General features: G+C 43.0%; 1 protein-coding gene across 1 annotated transcript in view; it reads left to right on the forward strand.

Annotated features, from left to right (window-relative positions):
* The first annotated feature begins 5,108 nt into the window (after positions 1-5,108).
* The window catches only part of STARD9 (StAR related lipid transfer domain containing 9), a 241,098-nt gene continuing 225,441 nt past the window's right edge, over positions 5,109-20,765 (forward strand). The window contains exons 1-2 of the mRNA XM_060262139.1: positions 5,109-5,292; positions 12,687-12,756. Of these exons, the coding sequence (XP_060118122.1) occupies positions 5,246-5,292; positions 12,687-12,756 (117 nt within the window). The 5' untranslated portion in view covers positions 5,109-5,245. The remainder of the gene's footprint in view (positions 5,293-12,686; positions 12,757-20,765) is intronic.

The following is a 20,765-nucleotide window of genomic DNA, read 5'->3' on the forward strand; positions in this document are numbered from 1 at the left end:
TGAAGGGGTTCTGCAATGGCCGTTTTGTGGGGCAAAAATGAATGATAAAAATTTAATAAACCCAAGAAACTTTGTAACTCCGCCTTGCACGTGGGGGCCGGGGCATGGACTATTGCCCTGGTCTTGTCAGCTGTTGGGTGGATTCCCGCGGCGTCTACAGCAAACCCCAAGAACTCTACCCTCGACACCCCGAGGGAACACTTCTCCTGCTTCACTTTAAGTCCCGCCGTCTGGAAGTGGCAGACTACCTCTCGCAGACGGCTGCTGAACTCCTCAGCGTCCGGGGTGGCGATCAAAACGTCATCAAAAAACGGTTGCACTCCGGGGATCCCTTTGAGAAGAGAGTCCATTATGCTCTGAAAGATCCCCGGAGCTACACTGGCCCCAAATTGCAACCGCCTCACCCGAAAAGCTGCCCTGTGAGTCACAATGGTCTGAGCCTCTGCTGTCTCGGCATCCACCGGGAGTTGCTGGTACACCTGGGCCAGGTCCACTTTCCCAAAAACCTTAGAGCCTGCTAGGACTGCCAGTACGTGGCTGACCACCGGAACGGGGTATGGATTGTCCTGGAGTGCCTTATTTATAGTGCACTTATAGTCAGCGCATATGTGCACATTTCCATTCGGCTTCACTGGAGTGACTATGGGTGTTTCCCATGCAGCATAAGATACCGGTTCTAGCACTCCCTGGCGATCCAGCTCCGCTTCTATTTTTGGCTTAAGAGGGAACGGAACTCGCCTGGCCTTCAGCCTTATCGGTCTCCCTTGGGGATCGAGGGGTAAGGTGATGGGAGGTCCCTTGTAGCACCCCAGGGAACCATCCAACACTTCCGGGAATTCCTGGCACACGTGCTCGAAATTTTGCGTTTGCATCTGCTGCACCCCCACTATTTGAATACCCAACGGTCAAAACCAGGCCAGCCCCAGTAATGTGGTGAGCTGGCGTTTGACCACGAGTATGTCCAGCGTGCCCTTAAAGTTCTTAAACTCTACCCTTACAGTAGCCCAACCCAAAATCTGTATGGGTTTTTTTTGGAAGTCCTGCAGTATGAAATCAGCCGGTCACAGCCAGGGCTGGCCACAGGGGCAAAGTTTTCTTAGAGACTCCACCAAAATTATAGAGATGGAGGAGCCCGAGTCCAGCTCCATTAGGCATGGAGTGCCCTCGATTAGGACCAACACCCTGACTTTATTGGGGTGGTGAGGGGCAAGTTCATTACCTGCAGGCTAGTCAATGCAGTCGATTAGGCATCGGTCGAGTTGTGGTTGGTGGACTGGCATCTGCGGGTGGCCTTGGCCTGGCAAGCCCACGCTATGTGCCCACTCTTCTGCAGTTCCTGCAGTCCACGTTGTGATAGGGGCAGTCCCGATGCTCGTGTGGATCCCCACAGCTGGTGCACTTAGTGTTGGCTGGTCTCTCTGTCGCTCATGGCTGAGTGAGCGCTCTTGGCCCCATTCCTGGTTGGCAATGGAGCTGGTGTGCTTCCTCCTCCTCTGGGTTTCCCAGCACCATCTCCTCCTGGTGGACGGCTTCTGCTCGCGGGTTGTGGTAAGCTTTGGTTGCTCTCTCGAACGCGGTGGCTTCATTGAAGGCAAGTTGGAGGGTGAGCTCCTCCTTTGCAAAGAGCTTTTGCTGCAGTCTTTCATCTCGGAGGCCCCAGACGAATCGATCTCTCAGGGCTTCACCCAGCTTTTCGAAGCTGCAGTTCCCTGCAATTTGGCAGAAGGTGGCCAGGTAGATGGCGACCATCTCTCCTGCCCCTTGATCCCTCTTGTGGAAGAGAAATCGGCAGGCGATGATGGATGGCTGGGGCAAGAAGTGCCCGGTCAGGAGTCTGACTACTTCGTACATTTTCTCTGTGATCTTTGCGGGGGCCAAGAGACCCTTTGTGATCTCGAATGTGGCCTCTTTACAGACACTCAGGAGCACATCTCTCTTATGGCTGTCGTCTGTAATCAGGTTCGCTCGTAGGTAGCAGTCAACCCGCTCCGTGTAGGTCTCCCACCTGTTGGGGTTGGTGGGGCTGAACTCAGCAAGGTGGCCCGTCATTCTACTCAAGTTAGCCATGGCGGCGGCGGGCGCTTCAGTCTCCCTAGGCTGCGTGCCTTCCTTGTCTCCGGCCAGGTTAGTGAAGTCCTGCTTGGGGAGTTACCTGGCTAGGATCCCACCTTCATCACCACTGTAATGTACTGAGTGACAAGACGTCGTGTTGAAAGCAACATGATTTATTAGCGAGTACATCACAAGAGAGAAACGCGGGCTGGATCTCGATTATATACATACCCTGGAACAACCCTCAGTCTTTCCAGGTCCAATTCTGGCCAGTTAAACTTCCCACCACAGATCTTGATTGGTGGAGCGTATTTGTGAGCTACATCCGGGGACCAGTGGACTCCCACTGGTCACCTCTGTAGTGTTCGCTGTGTTGTAACTTCAGGACTGAAATGCAATTCACAACACTTGGAGTGGAGTCTAAGGAGGGAAGGCACCTCAGCATGGTGTAATGTCAGAGTCCACTCTCCAAAGCTACCATTTTCTCCAGGGAAACTGATTTGGACATCTGGAAATAAGTTATAATTCCGGGAGATCTCCAGGCCCACCTGAAAATTGGCTACCAATTCTGTTTCCCATTTGTTAGCAATGTTTTTCTTTTCTATAGGACAACATTATAGGAATGCTTGGCACTGTGAGTGTTACATCTGTTCACAAGTCAGAATAATCTTGTGGAGTATTACACTGTTATGTCTTAAAAACCTGGAACCTAAAAGTTAGATTACTATAAAACATTATGTAAAGAGGCAGTGGTGAATGCAGGAATGGATTTTATTTAGGTTTTGGTGTTGGTTCTTTAAATAAAAAGATGGTTTAATTCCAAGCTAAATAAACACACTCAACAATTTAACAGCCTTCAATGTACTGATTTTATATAATTCTGACAGAAATGCACTGCATATCTTCTGTAGGTCAGTAGTAGAGCATATGCTTGGCATGCAAAAAAAGTGAAGGTAGTCCTCTGTGCAAGCATCAGTTGTTTCCAACTCTGGGGTCACATCGCATCACAATGTTTTCATGGCAGACTTTTTACAGGGTGGTTTGCCATTGCCTTCCTCAGTCATCTACACTTTACCCCCAGCAAGCTGGGTACTCATTTTACCAACCTCGGAAGGATGGAAGGCTGAGTCAACCTTGAGCCAGCTACCTGAACCCCAGCATTTCCAGCTAAAAGGATTAGGTAGTAAGTGACATGGAAGATTCTGGAGGTCCACTGCCAGACAATACTGACCTTGATAGATCAGTGATCTAATTCAGGATAAGACAGCTCCATGCATTCTATGTAACAGACTTTATGTTTAATAACCACTTGGTCTGATCACAGGTTGCCTTAAAATTGTTCTTCAAATTTGAAGTTTTTGCTTTCACACATGCTTGAAATTATGCTATAATAGGCAAGTATAATAGGCATTTACTTGCCTATTATAGCATAAGATACCGCAAATTATTACATTTCTGTTAGATCTTTGAATATTTTGTGTAAACTGGGCTAGGGTAGCCAATTCCAGGTACATCTCTGGAGATTTGCAGGTGGTGCTGCGGAAAGGCAGAGTTTGGACAGGGGAGGGAGCTCCGTGGGGATGTTACTTACACAGGAGGAGCCAGGACTTTTTTTGAGCAGAAACTTACTGGAACGCAGTTCCGGCTGGCTTGGTGTCAGGGGTGTGTGGTGTAATATGCAAATGAGTTCCTGCTGGACTTTTTATACAAAAAAATAAAGCCCTGGGTATATTACTTTTTCTGTGGTAAAGTTTATACATTATGTCCTTAGAATTAGACAGGCCTATGTTAAAAATAAATCTGGAGTTAAATATTAGTGAGGGTGTTGTTTTATTAGTTTTATCAAGATATTTTGGGGCACTAAGATGCTCTGACTTTGAAACAGGATCAGGAAAGCTTTGTAATTGGCATATTGCTGTAATTTAAGCTACATCAATATGCCACTTACCAATCTGTGTTTCGTGTAGTGGTTAAGTGTGCAGACTCTTATCTGGGAGAACCGGGTTTGATTCCCCACTCCTCCACTTGCACCTGCTGGAATGGCCTTGGGTCAGCCATAGCTCTGGCAGAGGTTGTCCTTGAAAGGGCAGCTGCTGTGAGAGCCCTCTCCAGCCCCACCCACCTCACAGGGTGTCTGTTGTGGGGGAGGAAGGTAAAGGAGATTGTGAGCTGCTCTGAGACTCTTCGGAGTGGAGGGTGGGATATAAATCCAATATCTTCTTCTTCTTCTTCTAAAAAAAGTTTTCTGGTGGCACAGTGGGGCTAAGTTATGGAAAGCAAAACTGAATTATTAAATTCTGAATTATTCAAGTTCTAGAAGGTTGAACTGTTCTCCTACAGGTGTCTGTCTTGTGATTCCTGATGTCAGATTTGTGTACATTTATCCTTTGGTGTAGAGTTTGTCCTGTTTACCCTGTGCAGAGAACCAAAGGGTATTGTTGGCATTTAATGGCATATGTAAGGTTAGACTATGAGCATGTGAATAAGCCTGAGATGGTGTGTTTGATGTAGTTAGATCCAGTGATCATGTGGTCTGGGTGTCTGTGGCAGCAAAGTTGGCATTTGAGTTTACTGCAAGCTCTGGTATCAGTGTTCATGTTCAAATTAGATGTCGCATTATTGTGGGTGAGGAGTTGTTTGAGATTGGAGGGTTGTTTGTGTACAAGAAAAGATTTGCTACCCAGTTCTTGTGAAAGAGAACTGTCATTGTGTTTATATCTTTGTAAATAGCATGCATGTGTGTGCTTGACATCAGTCTGCCTCAGCTTTAAATGAAAATGGTAAAATACAGGTGTTCTAATGAAAAGCCAGAGGGTTTCTAAAGTGCCATCCTGGAGTGAAATTCTCGCTTGGCATGAATTACAGAACTTCCAGTGTTGAGTTTGAAGTGGAGAACTGTTGCACTGCAGCGATGGAAGTTAGAATAGCCCACAGAGCCACAAAACAAAACAGCGCCTCAAAGAAAGGAGAGCGCAGCCCCTCCTCATTTCCTTTTTCTCGCAGGCCCTTCCCTCAGAGGCAGCCGGGATGGGCGGGGTTGGGCCATTTTCCCTCTGCCTGGGGGTCTGTGTATATTAAGTTCGAGTGACGCTCATGAAGTGCAGCTGCTGTTGAGGGTCGGAGATGTGATGTGGAGTTTGGGCTCAGGCGGCTGCGAAATTGGTCTGGCGGAGCCTTTTCCTGCGGCTGAGATATGGCGAATGTCAAAGTGGCTGTGAGGGTCCGGCCCCTGAGCAAAAGGTGGGGTGGTAGCGAGTGTGGGGGGGGAGACGTACAGACGTGTATATACACGTGTGCAGACACGGTGAAGAGCACGTCTTTTCTACGTAAACGGTGATTTGCATCACAAGGATGTCATGCTGGGCTCGGCCGTGTGTGACCGTTAAGTTTTCTCCTGAAATTTGTGTTTAGCTATGCACAGCTGCCAGATAGCCATGTGCCGGCTGTGGTGTCAGCAGGGTGGGGGTAGGGGGCTTGGGAGGCTAAGGAAACGAAGACTGATAGCAAAAAGATGCTGTGTGCTCCAGATTCTGTTCTTTGCCCCAGTGGTGTGACCTATATGCTTTTCCTAGCCCAATGTTGTGGGCTGGTCCATAAAGTATTTCATCTTTTGAATTGGAACGCGTGGTGAAAATAAAGATCTGACGTTGATAAAAGTGAGTAAAGTGTGATAGGTTGTTGCAATGGACGAAATAGTCTTTAAAGAGTGTGAGGTGGGCTGTTTTTATTGAATTTATTGAATCTTACAGTGAAATGTGCTTACCATTGCTTCATAAACCGTGGTTTGTCTGTATAGTACATTTATAGTCCTTTGAATTATTCTTTCTTTCCTATTTGTGATTACATTTTAATCTCTTAAGAATTCGTGTGAGGGCTGAATCATAAGGGTTTTGATGAATAGTTTATAGCACTAAAATGGACAGTTGTTAATTGTGTGTGTGTGTGTTAAATGACTTTCCCCAAGATGGAATGCTTGTTTTGAAGGTATTTCATTTCATCACATGACCTGTAGTATTTTTTCCTAAGAAAATGTGATTTAGCATCTAGCACATCCATTGCTTTTCTGAGTGCTATGTGGGAGTGGGTTGCACAAATGCACTAGGTTCCTAGTAAGTATTAATTGTAACATTACTTAAAATGAGCAACAGAAATCTCCATCAAGCTGCATCATGAACTTTTTTGCTTCTACTTACCTTATGTCATTGGTTGTTATGCTGGCCTAAGGATTTCAATGCTGGAGTGTTCAACAAGTGCTAGTTTGTGGCATCAACAAATAGTTTGAGAAGTGTGTAGTTTCTTTTTTTGCATAGTCCTAGCCAATTTCAGAAAACCAAGTGAAGGTGTTTTCTTGTGGGCTGTGTGCTGCATTGTTGTGCCAATTTAAAGTTTCCCTATTTTATTGTATGAGTGCATGATTTGGCATTATTAATACTATGCTAGATATACAGACAAAAGGCCTCAAAATCATAGTCTGAAATAACATTTCCCCCTTCTTCCTTTCCACACCTTTGTTTTAACTAGCTTTATAAAGAGTTCTGTAAGCTTGCACCCTGCTTTGTGTACGACGTGACTTTTGTTTCAAGGCCAAATGTGTTTTTCTTACAATGTCTGGAAAGACTCAGAGGTCAGTCTGCAATACTGAGTGGATTCATGATGCTTCTTAAGAGGTAGTTCTTATGATAGTTGGAAGTTAGCTGTGAATTACTTCTAACCTTGTTGTGCTGGTGGAAAGTGATTTTATCCTATGGACAGACAAGAAATCCATGCCTCAAGTTGCAAGTTAAGCTATTCTTTTTTTTTAATTCAAATTGAGGGCTTTTTTGTAGAAAAAGACTAGCAGGAACTCACTTGTATTTTAGGCCACACCCCTTGATGTCACCATTGTTTCACAAAGGGCTTTTTTTGAAGGAAAAGCCCAGCAAGAACTCATTTGCATATTTGGCCAGACCCCTGACACCAAGCCAGCTGAAACTGTGTTCCTGTGCGTTCCTGCTCAAAAAAAGCCCTGTTCAAATGTATGCTAGTTTTGATTTAAACTATTGTCTAAAATCTTTTTACCAAGACTTAAACTTACTAATGATATGCTTTCCTACCTTTTGTCTATAGAAAGACAAGCTGTAAGGAGTGTGATATGTGAAAAAGTTAGTTTTACTTTTGTGCAGTCACTGTAATAAAACAGGCAAGTGTGCAATTCTGTGCTGCTTGTACTCAGTAATGGAGATCATCTTGTTTCTAAACACTGGAATCACTAGTATTTTATAATGGTAAGTTTTACCCTTGTGTAGTAATTGCATACATCCCCAGTCTTATTTTCAGTAAGCCCTATATAGACTTTATGGGCTGAATTTGTTCATTAGTATCATGTGCCATTTCTATTGCTGAACATTTACAGAACTGTAGATTCAGTTCTCACAAATACTGGAGAGAGCACTGTGTGACCATGTGTGTGCTTGCGTATAACAAAAGATAATGAAAAACATATGTACAGTGGAAGTCTGGGGAGGATGGGAAAGAGTGAAAAATTGGAACTGTGCAAAATCTAGTGACTAGTAACTCGTCCTCTGGAGAAAAGAAGCATAGCAAGAGAATAATGAGGGCTAGAAATTTCAATATATTCCCTGTAAAGATCTTCATTTATTGAGGCAACTTCTTTAATTTTTTTTAAAGGCCTAATTCTGTCATGGATTCTTCCACTTACCTTTTATAAATAAATAATCACTTATGTTGTTGGAAAAATGGTTTCAGAAGAGTGGCTTAGCTTTTTAATTAGAATATATTCTTGCATACCTGCATTATGCATTCTCCCTTGCTGACTTATCCTCTAGTAATTTCTTTTTCCTGCATATCCTAACATTCTCATTTAGTGCCTGAAAGGGCCAACTGAAACATGAATACCACTTCTTGCAAGTTTGTGTGATAGTTTAAAGCTAGTGAAGGCACTGCAAGGTGTAGGGAATATGAAATCCTGCATGTGGCTATGTATGAGTGAAGGGGAGAAGCTTAGGTTGTGTTGGTACAAGTATGTCTGTTGTTATTATATCTCAGCATTTTAAAACTGTATTTCCACCCAGTTTAAGGGTTCCCAAGGTAGTCAACAATAAAAACATTTAAAATAAGAGTAAAATAAAAAGAAATACACATTAAAACAAAATATTTGAACAAAAGAAAGAGTCAGTGAGAATCAGTGAGGAAATGCCTGAGAAAACAGAAAAGTCTTCCCTGGGAAAGGTATTTCATAACTTTACTGACATAATGGATAAGACCCTTTCTTAGGTTGCTGTCTGTCTAACATTAGATGGCAGGGATACCAAAAGCAGAGCCTATGAAGATGACTGTACTAGTCAGATAGGTTTGTATGGGAGTAGATATTCCTTGAAATATGCTGGCCCCAAACTGTCTTTGGATTTATAGTTCTACACCAGCAATATGAATTGGACACAGAAGCAAATTGGGAACTAGTGTCAATAAAATATGACAGGAGACATATAGTCCCTATGGCCCACTTCATCCTATTCTGCCTGTAGCATTGTAGCTTCCAGACCCTCTTCAAGGGCAGCCCCACATAGAGCTCATTGCAGTAGTCTAATTTGGATGTTGCCAGGTATGCTTCATTGTGCAAGATCTTTTTTTTCCACAGAAAAGACCACAGCTCATTCACCGGCTGAAGCTGGTGCATTTGAGAATATAAGAGTTATTTCTGACATTAGCTGAAAATGTATGTTTTTGAAGGGCTTCACATATACATTTTACTACAAAAATGCATTTGGAGTTTTGCCAAACATATGTTTATAGTTGGTCTTCCAAAGGTAAGAGGCAACTGCAACTTCTTAGAAACTAAACATCATTATGTATGTATGTAGTTGTGATCACTTATTTTTAAAAGAGTTTTTGAAGGCTAGGAGCCAGAAGCTGTTCAGGAGATGATCCAGATACCTCTGGAAAGCTTACAAGCAGGACATGATGATTTATTTATCATTAGGAACAGACTTCCTTGTGAGGTAGTGGGCTTTCCTTCTTTGGAGGTTTTTAAACAGAGGCTAGATGGCCATCTGACAGCAATGCTGTGAATATAGGCAGATCATGAGAGAGGGGGGAAGGTACTTGGATTTTCTTGCATTGTGCAGGGGGTTGGACTAGATGACCCTGGAGGTTCCTTCCACTTCTATGATTTTATGAGAGTAAGAGTGCCCTAATCATTCCAACTTCCAGTTGTTATTATTCACGGATATATTGTCTCTGAACAGGTTGGTTCCATTTTGCTACTGTAGGTGATAGGAGGAGCCCCCATGGGTAGGATGGAGTAGAGCAAGTCAGAGGAGCATTGGATTGGGTAAAAAGAGGGGAGATATAGGAGTGGCTTGAGAATCTGGGTGGGACTTGTAGTACCCTTACATACGTAATGCAGTGTAGAAGCAGACAATGGCAAACCACCTTTGAACATCAATTTTCTTGAAAACTCCACAGGATTGCCGTAAGTCCACTGTGACTTGATGGGGAAAAAGGAATGCAACTATCTTGTACATTGCCAAATATGGCCTTTGGCCTGTAGGGTTCCATCTTGTTTCTCATGCTTTTCAGCACTATGTAAAGCCTCTGTGAGAGGTCATCCAGAGATCTGGGCTGAGCTGCTCTATCTGGTGCTACCAGCAGATCTCATGTAGGCTATGGAAACCATAAGTGTGTGCCTGGGCGAAGTTTTAAAATGGGTGACAAGCAGAAACTTAATCCCAATAAAACAGAGGTGCTACTGGTGGGGGGAAAGGTCTGGCCTGGAAAATTGTTTATCTCTCATTCTGAATGGGACTGCACTCCCCTAAAAGAGCCACTGCTTTGGGGTGCTCCTGGATAAATAGGTGGTAGCGGTGGCTAGGGATGCCTTTCACCAGGTTTGTCTGGTGACCCAGCTGTGGTCCTTCTTGTACAGAAAAGATCTTGCCAGTGTGGTGCATAGACAACTGGTAACGTTTAGATTAGATTACTTCAATATGCTTTATGTTGGACTGTCTTTAAAGACTGTCTGAAATCTACAGTTTGTACAGAATGCTATGGCTAGAGTGCTCATTGGAGTGAGTTATATATCACTCCAGCGTTATTCCACCTTCATTAGCTTTCATTTGCTTCTGGGCTCAATTCAGGGTTCTGGTATTGACCTTTAAAGCCCTGTATGACCTGAATTCAGCATACTTTAAGGACCTTCTTCTCTCAAACCTCACCTTCCCACTCACTCATCATCCTTGGAAGCCCTGCTTCAGTTTCCACCAGCATCTGAGGCTAGATGAGTGGTGGCACCCTGAGAAAGGGCCTTCTCCATCATGGCACCAGAACTTTGGAATAACTTCCCCAGGGAGATTCATCTGTCTCCCTCATTGCTGTCTTTTGCCAGCAGGTGAAGACTTTTTTGTTTCACCTGATATGCTCCTAATAAAGGTTTTTGACCCTCCTTCTGCTGTTATTCATTTATATGCTTCTAACTGAATGTTACATTTTTAACTTTTAAAAATTGTTTAAATGTTAATGTTTTATGTTCCCTGCCTCATGGACCCTGATTGAATGGAAAGGCAGCATAAAATGTTTTAAATAAATATCATTTATATGCAGTAAATAGCCATTCGGTTAAGATAATTTTTAAATGTTCCAAACAATGTCTTTGAGACGTTCCAGGTCTGTCTTTGTTAATATAGATGTAAAATATGTAAAAGCTAGAATACATATTAGCTGCCTGTGATAATTCTGTAATGACAAATGTGGATCTTATTTTAGTTTTTTTGGGATGAAACTGGATTGGGATGAAACTGGATTTTAGTTTTTTTGGTTAACAAACAACCCTGAGATACAGAAGAATAGCAGCATTAGATATAGTCATCACTAGAAGCTGCATAATAAAAATGAAACATACCACATATTTACTGAAGTGTCTTTTAAATAGTGTTGAATGACCATAGATTTAGAGAGGAATCCTAAGCAGGTCTACTCTGAATTCTACTAAAATCAGTGGGGCTTACTTACAGGAAAGTGCTCTTAGGATTGCACCATTTATGTTTGGAAGTGATTCTGAGTAGACCTGGGCTGCAGGCACACATCTGGATCTTCCTATATGACCAAACAATCCAGTTGCAGATTATCATTATAGCGTAAAAGTAGTGCAATTTCCAATGATATGTGGATGCAGCCCTGCTTAGGATTGCTCTCTAATACATCTGTATTGCTAGAAAGTATTTATTTGAGGTTATCACTGTTTCTATGTTCTTCTACTAGGGTTGTCTGACTCAGGAAATACCTTGGGACTTTGGGGATGGAGCCAGAAGCAAGGTTGTGACAAGCATGATTGAACTTCAAAGAGAGTTCTGCCATCTCATTTAAAGGGACTGCATTCCCTTTAAATGCCTTCCCTCCATTGGAAATAGTGAAGGAAGGGGGCACCTATTTTGGGGGCTCATAGAATTGGTCAACCTAGTCTAATCTTTTTGAAACTTGGTAGGGGGTTTGAAGAGAGGCTCCAGATGCTATGCTGAAATTTTGGTGCCTCTATCTCAAAAAGCAGCCCCAGCAGAGCCCCAGATACCCGTGGATTAATTTTCCATTATATCCTATGGAGATTGGTCTCCATAGGGTATAATGGAGTGCTCAGCAAATATCCCTCCCCATTTTCTGATAATCCTGGTTATCAAACCAGGGGATCCCCTGCCCCCAGCTGGGGACTGGCACTATATATCACATAGTGAAGTATTCATTCTCCTGGTTATATTTAGAGCCAGGGGTCATTTTGTAGAAAAAGAGGTGCTGGAGCTCATTAGCACAACTCATTTGCCTAATCCACACACCCCTGACATCACCGGAAGATGTACTAAATTATATCATCTCAGTATCTATGTTAAAATGCTTCTTGAATTATAATTATAATACAAAAACCTTACTGCCATCATACTTCTTAAATTACTTTCTTCTATGTGGTCATAGTGGCATGAAGATTTCCATCTATCTGCTTGATATGTTTCGGTTATTTTCCCATTTTTTGTGGGGGGTATATTAGAATGTTTGTCAAATCTTAGAGTTCAGCAAAATTCTCACAGGGGGGTTGAACAATGGAGGCCAGAAGTAAGTATTTGGCGGGGGGGGGGGGGTAAGAAAGAAAGAGCACAATAAAATTTAGAGGTTCCAGAGCTCCACTCCTGTGAGCTCCTGCTCAAAATGAGACCTGTTTAAAGCCATTTTCACTATTACAAAAGTAGGACTACAGATTATTACATAGTGATATATAGAAGCATGGGGTTGTATCCTGCCACTCTGCTTACTTTGGGAGTAGCAGATTTCAGTCAGCATAAGGAACTTTCCAATAATGTCCAAGGGTTCTTCTCCCAGTGGAGGACCCTATTGTATTGGCTGGAGCTCTCTTTGCATATACAGAATGTCCTACAAAATGATAGAATATACTCCACAGTTTTGTGGGTGTCGTTGATTTGAATCAGAGTGTTAATTACATGCTTAACTCTCTCCATTTAAACTACTGGCACCTTTGTATTTATTTGGGCTAAATTAAAACATTTAACATAGATCACTAGTGGTACACAGGTACCATGCAAAAAATGCCTGTGTTGGTTTTCTTTGTAATATTTATACTTTCGTATTGTTTTCAGAGAGCATGCAGAAGGAAGAAGAATAATTGTAGAAGTTGAAGACAGAGTGGCAAAAATTAGAAACATAAAGGTACAGTTTATTTTTAATATAGGTTTTTGAAATGCTAAGATCTGTGGTATAGTAATTTGAGTGACTGCCATATGATGGTTTATACTAGAGGAGAGGCAATAAGATCTTGAGCCAAATTGTCATTCAGCCAATAATTTTGCTGAGTATGTTTGAGCTAGCATTATTTATAACCATCCTTAACCTTCCTTACAGGGTTGTTGTTTCCCTTAGCTTCTTGGGGGAAGGACTGGATACAAATGTAATAAGTAGAATCATTGTGGATAGGTCATTATTAGGGAGCTCTCCGTTTCTGAGAATGACCTATGTACCATCAGCAAAAAGATACAAAGAAATCATGAAACAGAGATCTCTCCTTTCGTCTGAATGGCTAGATTTTTGTTGGTTGCATATAATTCCATGTGATGTTCATGTTATGTGTCCAGAGATGGGACCTACCATGGACTTGCAGGTGCAACTCATCTCAGCTGAGGCAAGCTGCACACATCTGAACTCATTTTTGGGATCTGGTGGAAAAACTTCTTCAAAGGGAAATGCTGCTGGTGCATATATTGTGGCTTTCCCCCTAAATTTTGCTTTGAAAAGATATTAACCAAATTTCCAAACTGTTTTTTTGAACTCATGTGTTTTTAAAAAGCATTTTGAGGGTCTCTGTTTTGGTACCTTTCGGGAAAACAACTAAGAAATGTGTGTGTGTGTCTTTCTGAATTTGACCTGATATTAAGTTGATAAATATTGAATTGACCTGATATTAAGTTGATAAAAACAATGGATCAGTGTAATCTTAAAGATGTTCAATGGATCAGAGTACTCTTGAAGAACTTCAGTTTCATATGTGGATTGAGCATAAAGATAGCCAAAAAAATGTCAAAACATGGAGTAAAATTGTATTACTAGGAGGTTTCTTATGTTTAAAAAAACTTGTAGTTCAGAACTGCAGCAGATCTGTTGAAGTCACTTTTTTATATATATCCCAGAAGCAAGCTTAAAAATAAAACAGGAAGGAAATGCAAAGGAAAAACAATTGGCACAGATTCTGACTTCCTTATAGAAATGGAGTAAATATCAGAGAATCTTTTAAAATTACCCCACATGCAAAATAATCTTATGGCAATGCTGTTATTGTTTTTATCTCTGACTTCAGTTAACATGCCTTTATTTTGTCAAGGCTGTCATTCTTTTGTTAGTAACCATAAGATAAGCAAATAGTCTCAAACATCTGGTTAATTTTTTCTTCCCTCGCCCTAACTGAGTCTAATATTATTGCAGCTAGTTTCTTGGAAATATAACAAGTATGCGATGAGCGACAGTTAACACTGTGATGATGAGTGATTGACTACATTTAGAGAATTGACTTTAGACAGCACATCCTTTCCATTTGAGATTCTTGGAGGCTTCCTTTATGGGGCATGGGAAACAGAGCTGTTTTTTCCAGACATTGGGACTCCTGAATGCTGCTGTACTCCCTTCATCAAACAGTAAAATAGGGCCAAAACCAGTTTCTGTTGGCAATGTATCTTACTGCTCAGAAGGCAGATAAGTGAATTACAGAGTTACCATGATTACTGTGGGAATTCTACAGGACAGATGCTTTCTATTTCTTGCTTAGTCTTTGTTTGTATCGCCATATCCGCCTGATTATTTTAGGTGACTTGCTTAAGATAATTAGTATTTTCAATGTCTTAGGAAGCAGCTTGGCAAAGATCAAATAACTAGATAAGTGTTTCCTCTTTCTTTTATGTTCTTTCCGGAGAGGGGCTCACTGTTGGACCTAGTCTAGAAGAGTGTGTGGCTTGTGTTTAGTTCCTTTTAGAAGATCAGTCTGTTCTTTACTCTCATTACAATGGAAGCCATATTGGTTATATAAAATGTACCCTTTTCTAGTCACAGTTTGTTACCTACAGACAGCCTTAGATGATTATGTGTACTCCTAGAGCAGCTGTTTAGATAGATCAACTTGTAGATCTAGGTTATACTGTTTACTACAGTTGTTTGTAATATTTACTCATGGCTAGATGAATGCAGCAAGACGCTGAATCTCATTGGAATAACCAATGTTTTCTTCCTCTTTTGGAAGATCAGCATAAAGGAGCTCTAAAATCAATGCCAAATAGTACATAGGTTCTTTGTGGCTTTGGATGCCAGGAGTTCTTTCAGCATCCTTCAGAAAGTCATTGAGAGACTCAAGAACGCAGACAAACAAAGCTCCAGGAAAGGAGCACCTAGCAAGGCTCCCCCCCACCCCAAAAAAATCAGAGGAGCCCAAATGTGTGTGGGCCTGGTTCATGATGTCAGATTGTATGATGCCAAATCATTGTTTTCTTTGAGGGCTGATAGACTGGATACAGTTCTGAAGTGGAGCTAGTACCAATATTCCTAGTCTTGGTCAAGGTACCCTTTCTCTAGTTCACAGGATTCATACAAGCACAACTTATAAAAGTAGCAGTGTGGGGGCCTAGACAGTTATCTGAACAGGCCCAATTTATTCCTCTGTTGTGAGTTAAAGGGGAGGCAAATAAGTTGCTGCACATGAGTTTGTCAGTCAAGAAAACTTTCTATTTATTTGTATTCGTCATATCAGGATCACCATCAAACTGAATAAGTGAGAACAAAATGTCCTATAAGGGTACATTCCAACCTTCCAGGTGATCTGGAGACTCTAGTCATAGTCATCTTCTTTCAGATCTTTTGGTTTGGCTTGGATTGTGAGAGAAGCACAGTTACCGAGTCTTAGGTAGTCTCACTGTTTGGGTAATTGCAACTGAAGTGACTTTAGGGAAAGAAATTTCATCCACTCAGTCAAGAATTACATTTTGGACAAGACATGTGTTCATGTAAGAGTTAGGAGTTGGAAATTGGCAGCTGGCATGTGGATTTTTGGTAGGTATTTCAGGAGAACAGAATAGTGCTTTGGTGTGGCTTTCTGTTTACAGTCTGTCAAGTTAAAGATGCCTATAGAACTGAATATTTATTCAGTCTTAGAGTTCTCAGTAAAGTATACTGTCATTATAGAACACAGTGAGCCAAATGAGGCGTGCATCTGACTGATTATCCAGTCTAAACCTTATTTTTCAAAGATAATCTTTTTGAATTACCTGATTAAAAGGCAAGTTTAAGTTCTACCAGTAGCCAAAACAAACACCAATTCAATTCTATTTATCATTGCTAACTTACCCTCATTGTTTTTCTTTCATGGGATCAAGTCAGCAGAAGGCAGTTAGCAGGCTGAGGACTTCCTTTTCTGGGGCAGTTGCGTAGTTGCGTAGATTGTTTTCAGAACTGGAGCTGTAATGCTAATTATTGCTTTACATTTTTTGGTATTCCCTAAATGCATGTGTAGGGTAGATTATTTTTTGAATGAACTTGTTTTAACATTTTTCAAGCAGTTTTCATAACTCTGTATGGGTAGATATTTTTTCAGTTTTTTAAAAAAATTCAGAGCTTGTGAGAGAGTCAAAGATTTCTCTCATTTGTACTGAAGTGCAGAGTTCTCCATTGTAACAGAGTAATTTAATGGGATCACAGCGTAATTATTGTTGTTTGTTTATTGATCTGCATTTATGCCGAGTCTTCCCCCATGGTATCCCAAAGCAGCTGAGCTGACATTTCCCCCCTTTTCTCTGTTTTATCCTTACAACAACCCTGTGAAGTAGGTTAGGCTGAGAGTCCGTGACTAGCCCAAGGTTACCAGCAAACTTTCATCATAGAGTGGAGAGTCAAACCTGTATCTCCCAGATCCTAGTACGACACTTTGACTACTACATCACACTAGCTCGTACACACTTTCACTGGGATCGAACTCAGGTCGTGAGCAGAGGGCTCCGACTGCAGTACTGCAGCTTTAACGCTCTGCGCCATGGGGCTCTCACTGTGTTAATTATTATTGTTAAATGTGGATGCTATATGGTTTTTTTTAAAAGCAATAATTTAACATAAAATTCTTGATAGCATATGGGAAATAGATAGACAAGGTTTTATGCTGTACAGATCTGTTTGTAATTGTTTGTTGGAACCTGCGCTGTTACGTCCCATGGTTCTGATTGGCTGGACTTTTACATTTAGTCCTAGTCATTTCAGAATAAATGCATGGCTGACTTTGTTTTCAAAATATTTATGAATATTAAAAAACCCTTTTTCTATGAACTCTCATAGGGTGGCCATGTCTGAAGGTCAGCCAGGGACACCTTTTTTGGGGGGGGAAGGCAGGGGTGCCGGAAACAGAAAGTGACGTCACTCCCGGTGACATCATTTCCCCCCGCCACCTGCCAGAAACAGGAAGTGACATCACTTCCTGTGACATCATTTCCCCCAAATGACATCATTTCCCCCAAATGCCACTGCCGGAAACAGGAAGTGACTTCACAGCACTTCCTGTGACGTCCCCCAAAATCCCCCAAATATCACCGCCGGAAACACCAAGATTATTTATAGAGAGGGAAAGGGGGAAGTAAAGTTAAATGAAACTCTTTTTTTACTTTTTTCAAAGTGAGAAGACTAGAGAGAATGGGTTCCATGCTGAGAAGCCAGTCAGATTCCAGTGAGATTCCAGTGAGACTGTGCTGCATAATGCAGCCTATTTATTTTGTCCTGTTTGCTCTGTTGGCTCTATCTGCGCCATCTTCATCACTTTCGGGGTGTGGATCCCCCAGTGGGGTGGTCTCCCGACTCCCTCAGCCGGCTGTTTCTGATAGCCCTGCGCCCCCTCTTTCATTTGATATGTGTCCCGTGGGGGTGCCACCCTCCCGCCGGGAGATGCCGCAAAATGAGCCCCCTTGAGGCTTATGGCGGCAGGGCTCGGGGGAAGCGAGCTAGACTGCTGTTCTTTTGAGGGGTTATAGAGTGTTTCGAGCCCGTCCCTGTGGCATCGGTCCCATCGTTGTGGGACCCAGGGGGCCGGCGCAGCTGCACGCTGAAGCAGCCTGTCACTAATAACACAGGTCGAGATGCAGGACAGGAACCCGGAAGTGACCGACAGGCTGCTTCAGCGTGCCGCTGCGCCGGCCCCCTGGGCCCCACAACGATGGGACCGATGCCACAGGGACGGGCTCGAAACACTCTATAACCCCTCAAAAGAACAGCAGTCTAGCTCGCTTCCCCCGAGCCCTGCCGCCATAAGCCTCAAGGGGGCTCATTTTGCGGCATCTCCCGGCGGGAGGGTGGCACCCGCACGGGACACATATCAAATGAAAGAGGGGGCGCAGGGCTATCAGAAACAGCCTGCGGAGGGAGTCGGGAGACCACCCCACTGGGGGATCCACACCTGGAAAGTGATGAAGGTGGCGCAGATAGAGCCAACAGAGCAAACAGGACAAAATAAATAGGCTGCATTATGCAGCACAGTTGAGAAAGTGCCTTATCCCATATACTGATGAAGTAAATACAGGATCTGAGAACAAAATTGCACCAGAAGACACAAACACAAAGCTCCCTTACACTGAATCAGTGCTTGGGTCCACGAAAGTCAGTATTGTCTAGTCCAGTCACAAACACAAAGCTCCCTTACACTGAATCAGTGCTTGGGTCCACGAAAGTCAGTATTGTCTAGTCCAGTCACAAACACAAAGCTCCCTTACACTGAATCAGTGCTTGGGTCCACGAAAGTCAGTATTGTCTAGTCCAGTCACAAACACAAAGCTCCCTTACACTGAATCAGTGCTTGGGTCCACGAAAGTCAGTATTGTCTAGTCCAGTCACAAACACAATGCTCCCTTACACTGAATCAGTGCTTGGGTCCACGAAAATCAGTATTGTCTAGTCCAGTCACAAACACAAAGCTCCCTTACACTGAATCAGTGCTTGGGTCCACGAAAGTCAGTATTGTCTAGTCCAGTCACAAACACAAAGCTCCCTTACACTGAATCAGTGCTTGGGTCCACCAAAGTCAGTATTGTCTAGTCCAGTCACAAACACAAAGCTCCCTTACACTGAATCAGTGCTTGGGTCCACCAAAGTCAGTATTGTCTACTCCAGGGGTGGCCAGAGGGAGGGAGGGAGGAGGGAGGGAGGGAAGGAAGGAAGGAAGGGAGGAAGGAAGGAAGGAAGGAAGAAAAGGAAGGAGGGAGGGAAGGAGGAAGGAGGGAGGGAAGGAAGGGAGGAGGGAGGGAGGGAAGGAAGGAAGGAAGGAGGGAAGGAAGGAGGGAAGGAAGGGAGGGAAGGAAGAAAGTAAGGAAGGAGGGAGGGAAGGAGGGGAGGAAGAAAGGAAGGAAGGAGGGAGGGAAGGAGGGGAGGAAGAAAGGAAGGAAGGAGGGAGGGAAGGAAGGAGGGAGGAAGGAAGAATATATTAGAAGTAATATATTCAAATATATTAGAAGTAGGAAACCAGCCAGGGAGGCAGTGGGGCCCTTGGATGACCATGGGGTAAAAGGATTACTGAAGGAGGATAGGGAAATGGCTGAAAAGCTAAATGAATTTTTTGCCTCCGTCTTCACTGTAGAAGACGAGAACTTTTTGCCCGCCCCAGAACCACTAATTTTGGAAGGGGTGTTGAAAGACCTGAGTCAGATTGAGGTGACAAATGAGGAGGTCCTACAACTGATAGACAAATTAAAAACTAATAAGTCACCGGGTCCGGATGGCATACATCCGAGAGTTCTGAAGGAACTCAAAGTTGAACTTGTGGATCTTCTAACAAAAATCTGTAATCTTTCATTGAAATCTGCCTCCATTCCTGAGGACTGGAAGGTAGCAAATGTCACCCCCATCTTTAAAAAAGGTTCCAGAGGAGATCCGGGAAACTACAGGCCAGTCAGTCTGACTTCAATACCGGGAAAGTTGGTAGAAACCATTATCAAGGACAGAATGAGTAGGCACATTGATGAACACGGGTTATTGAGGAAGACTCAGCATGGGTTCTGCAAGGGAAGATCTTGCCTCACTAACCTGTTGCATTTCTTTGAGGGGGTGAACAAACATGTGGACAAAGGAGACCCGATAGATGTTGTTTACCTTGACTTCCAGAAAGCTTTTGATAAAGTTCCTCATCAAAGGCTCCTTAGAAAGCTTGAGAATCATGGAGTAAAAGGACAGGTCCTCTTGTGGATCAAAAACTGGCTGAGTAATAGGAAGCAGAGAGTGAGTATAAATGGGCAGTCTTCGCAGTGGAGGACGGTAAGCAGTGGGGTGCCGCAGGGCTCGGTACTGGGTCCCATGCTTTTTAACTTGTTCATAAATGATTTAGAGTTCGGAGTGAGCAGTGAAGTGGCCAAGTTTGCGGATGACACTAAATTGTTCAGGGTGGTGAGAACCAGAGAGGATTGTGAGGAACTCCAAAGGGATCTGTTGAGGCTGGGTGAGTGGGCGTCAACGTGGCAGATGCGGTTCAATGTGGCCAAGTGCAAAGTAATGCACATTGGGGCTAAGAATCCCAGCTACAAATACAAGTTGATGGGGTGTGAACTGGCAGAGACTGATCAAGAGAGAGATCTTGGGGTCATGATAGATAACTCACTGAAAGTGTCAAGACAGTGTGCGTTTGCAATAAAAAAGGCCAATGCCATGCTGGGAATTATTAGGAAGGGAATTGAAAACAAATCAGCCAGTATCATAATGCCCCTGTATAAATCGATGGTGCGGTCTCATTTGGAGTACTGTGTGCAGTTCTGGTCGCCGCACCTCAAAAAGGATATTATAGCTTTAGAGAAGGTGCAGAGAAGGGCAACTAGAATGATTAAAGGGCTGGAGCACTTTCCCTATGAAGAAAGGTTGAAACACTTGGGACTCTTTAGCTTGGAGAAACGTCGACTGCGGGGTGACATGATAGAGGTTTACAAGATAATGCATGGAATGGAGAAAGTAGAGAAAGAAGTACTTTTCTCCCTTTCTCACAATACAAGAACTCGTGGGCATTCGATGAAATTGCTGAGCAGACAGGTTAAGACGGATAAAAGGAAGTACTTCTTCACCCAAAGGGTGATTAACATGTGGAATTCACTGCCACAGGAGGTGGTGGCGGCCACAAGTATAGCCACCTTCAAGAGGGGTTTAGATAAAAATATGGAGCACAGGTCCATCAG

The sequence above is a fragment of the Heteronotia binoei genome, chromosome 21 (assembly GCF_032191835.1).
Source record: "Heteronotia binoei isolate CCM8104 ecotype False Entrance Well chromosome 21, APGP_CSIRO_Hbin_v1, whole genome shotgun sequence".
Classification (NCBI taxonomy): Eukaryota; Metazoa; Chordata; class Lepidosauria; order Squamata; family Gekkonidae; genus Heteronotia; species Heteronotia binoei.